This window comes from Pogoniulus pusillus, chromosome 40, assembly GCF_015220805.1.
Source record: "Pogoniulus pusillus isolate bPogPus1 chromosome 40, bPogPus1.pri, whole genome shotgun sequence".
NCBI classification, from domain to species: domain Eukaryota; kingdom Metazoa; phylum Chordata; class Aves; order Piciformes; family Lybiidae; genus Pogoniulus; species Pogoniulus pusillus.
The window spans coordinates 8,493,537-8,496,510 of record NC_087303.1 but is presented as its reverse complement, the minus strand read 5'-3'; the positions used below and the strand labels follow the sequence as shown (position 1 = coordinate 8,496,510).

Here is a 2,974-nt window from a genome sequence, read left to right as displayed (position 1 = left end):
GCTATTTTCTTGGTGCTAGGATCTGAATCACCAATCCTGTAACAGCGTAGGGACTTAGAATAGTTCACCACTCAGAGTAGTTCAAGAATGCCAATTAAATAGCTGCTGTGTAACGTCTACATAAATTGGATATTTGCAAGTCCAATTTGGAGACAATGCTTAGAGGAGATAATGCAAGATGTTCCTTGTTTTCTTACTTCATCCTCCTTACATGTTCCAGGTCTTCAAAGCCATCATGATACAGCAAAATGATGCTGACATCTATGAGTTCATCCTCCTAGGATTCCCTACCATCAGGAAGCTGCAGGCTTCACTGTTTGTACTGTTCCTTATTGTGTATTTGTTGACTGTCCTTGAAAACATGGTCATCATCAGTTTAATCAGAAGCAATCACCAGCTCCACAAGCCTATTTACTTTGTCTTAGGCCATCTCTCTTTTCTAGAGGCATGGTACATATCAGTCACTGTTCCCAAACTGCTGGTCAACTTCCTGATGAAAAACAAGAGCATCTCCTTCACAGGCTGTATGGCCCAGCTGTACTTCTTCATTGCCCTGGTCTGTACCGAATGCAGCCTCCTGGCTGTCACGGCCTATGATCGTTACGTGGCCATCTGCAGTCCCCTGCACTATGCAGTCATCATGAACCATAGGCTCTGTGTGCAGCTGGCCATTGGCTCCTGGCTGCATGGCTTTCTTATATCTGTTCTAAACGTCATCTTCATTTCCCAGGTCTCTTTCTGTGGTCCCAATCATAGAATCATAGAATCATAGAATCAACCAGGTTGGAAGAGACCTCCAAGATCATCGAGTCCAACCTATCACCCAGCCCTATCCAATCAACTAGACCATGTCACTAAGTGCCTCATCCAGGCTTTTCTTGAAGACCCCCAGGGACGGTGCTTCGACCACCTCCCTGGGCAGCCCATTCCAATGGGAAATCACTCTCTCTGTGAAGAACTTCTTCCTAACATTCAGCCTATACCTACCCTGGCACAACTTGAGACTGTGTCCCCTTGTTCTATTGCTGGTTACCTGGCAGAAGAGGCCTAATGTTATCAGCCACTTCTATGGAGACATCAGTCCTCTGCTCAACCTCTCTTGCACTGGACAGTTAGTTGCAGAGGTGGTGGACTTTATCTTTGCTTTGCTTATTCTCTTGATCCCTCTCTCTCTCTGTCATCATCATTTCTTACATGTACATAATCAGCACCATTTTGTGCACCTCCAAACCTCAGAACAGGAAGAAAGCCTTCTCCACCTGTGCTTCTCAGCTGACTGTGGTCATCATCATCTTCCCAGTCACCCTCTTCATGTATGTTTGATCCAGGCGTATCCACTCCCTGGATCTCAACAAACTGATCTTCATCATCTACGCTATAGTCACAGCAATGCTAAACCCATTCATTTACTGCCTGAGGAACCAGGAAGTGAAAGACACTTTGTGTAAGGCCTTGTGTGGCATGGCTGCTGTCTCCAGAGTTTCTGGGTCTGATCTTTGATGGAATACTTGGGAGAAAATGTTCCCACCAAATTTGTCTGAATGCTATGAATGTCTAATAACACCTTTCCTTGCACAGGAATATGATTTGGGTTTCTTTAAACGTCAGTGGTTAAGGGTTGTTTTTCCCAAGTCAGTGACGGTAAGCTAAAATCAGTGAATGCTAAATACATCACACATGTAAAATCAGTGAATGTAAACACATCAGTCCTGACCAGTGGAGAAGGCAATAAACATAATCACTGTTGGGGTTTGAGCAGAACTGAGTAACTGAATAGTCTGAGAAGTGAAAAGAACAGGCAGGGTAAGACTTAGGTCACTGCTAAGAGGCACAGCTGCAGAAAAGTGGCCTTGGGGAGGCTAGCAGAGCTAGTTGAGAAAGTTAGTCGTCTGTAAACTGAGCTGTATGAGGGGGCCTTGAAGGGGGGCAGGCTGGTCAGCCCTAGGAACAGCTCATGATGGAGCTTATCAGAAGTACACACAGCTGTACCAAATCCACAATATAAGCATCACGCTTGGCTTCAATAAATGGATTGACCTTGTATGTATCATACTGGTATAAGCTCATGTCTTTCCCGCTCCTGCACGGCCTATTGAGCAACCCAGCACATCATCTTCTCTTATTGCATCAAAGAGCATAAATACATTCTGACCTTGGTCCAACTTATTTTGAAACAAGGATTCAAGGAACTCCAGGCAGAGATAGATCACCATTCTTGGCAGGGGTTTGGAAGGGAACTTCAGTGATTCAGTTCACATCAGGCATTTTAGACAACTGTCAAAGGAGAACATGAACCATCCGTGAAAAGTTCCTTCATTCATTTCAAACAGAACTTCGGGAAGTAGCTGAGATTTGCAGAACAAATCTTTCCCTTCAGGGAAGAGGGTTAAGTTATATTGTTTAATTTCAATTTTAAATTATAAATGAGCCCCCTGTTTTTCAAGTTTTGTTTTCTCCTGCTCTTATATGACATATACGACAAGATAAAGGCACTAAGAGAAGGGTTAATTATAGAATCACAGAACTGTTTTGGGTGCAAAACTTCTAAGATCATCCAACCCAACACTACCATAGTCAATAAGCCATGTGCAATGTCCACGCGTTTCTTGCACGTCATACCCCTGGGCAGCCTGTTGCAATTCCTGACCACTCCTGCAGTAAAGACATTCTTCCTAATCTCCAACCTAAACCTCTTATGGCAAATTTCAGGACATTTCCTCTCTTTCTCTTACTTGATACTAGAGTGAAGGTGTCAACCTCCATCTCACTGCAATCCTCTTTCACGTTGTCTAAATGTAGGCATCTAAAAGCATTTTTGATGCCATGCAGTATCCATTTAGAGTTTGACACTGGACCTATGGGAGACTCAGCCCTTTCTAAAGTAACATTCATGAGGAGAGGGACAAAAAGAACCTGAAGAAGTTGTACAAAGATAGGTACGATATCCTGCACCCAGGAAAGAATGACCCGAGCA

At 43.8% G+C, this 2,974-nt stretch overlaps 1 protein-coding gene across 1 annotated transcript; it reads left to right on the top strand.

Moving 5' to 3' along the window:
* The first annotated feature begins 235 nt into the window (after positions 1–235).
* On the top strand, positions 236–1,500 carry LOC135191929 (olfactory receptor 6B1-like). Its single transcript, XM_064174615.1, is given in 3 exon segments — positions 236–743; positions 1,045–1,169; positions 1,171–1,500. Coding segments are annotated over 3 exon segments (963 nt in total).
* Positions 1,501–2,974: the final 1,474 nt, after the last annotated feature.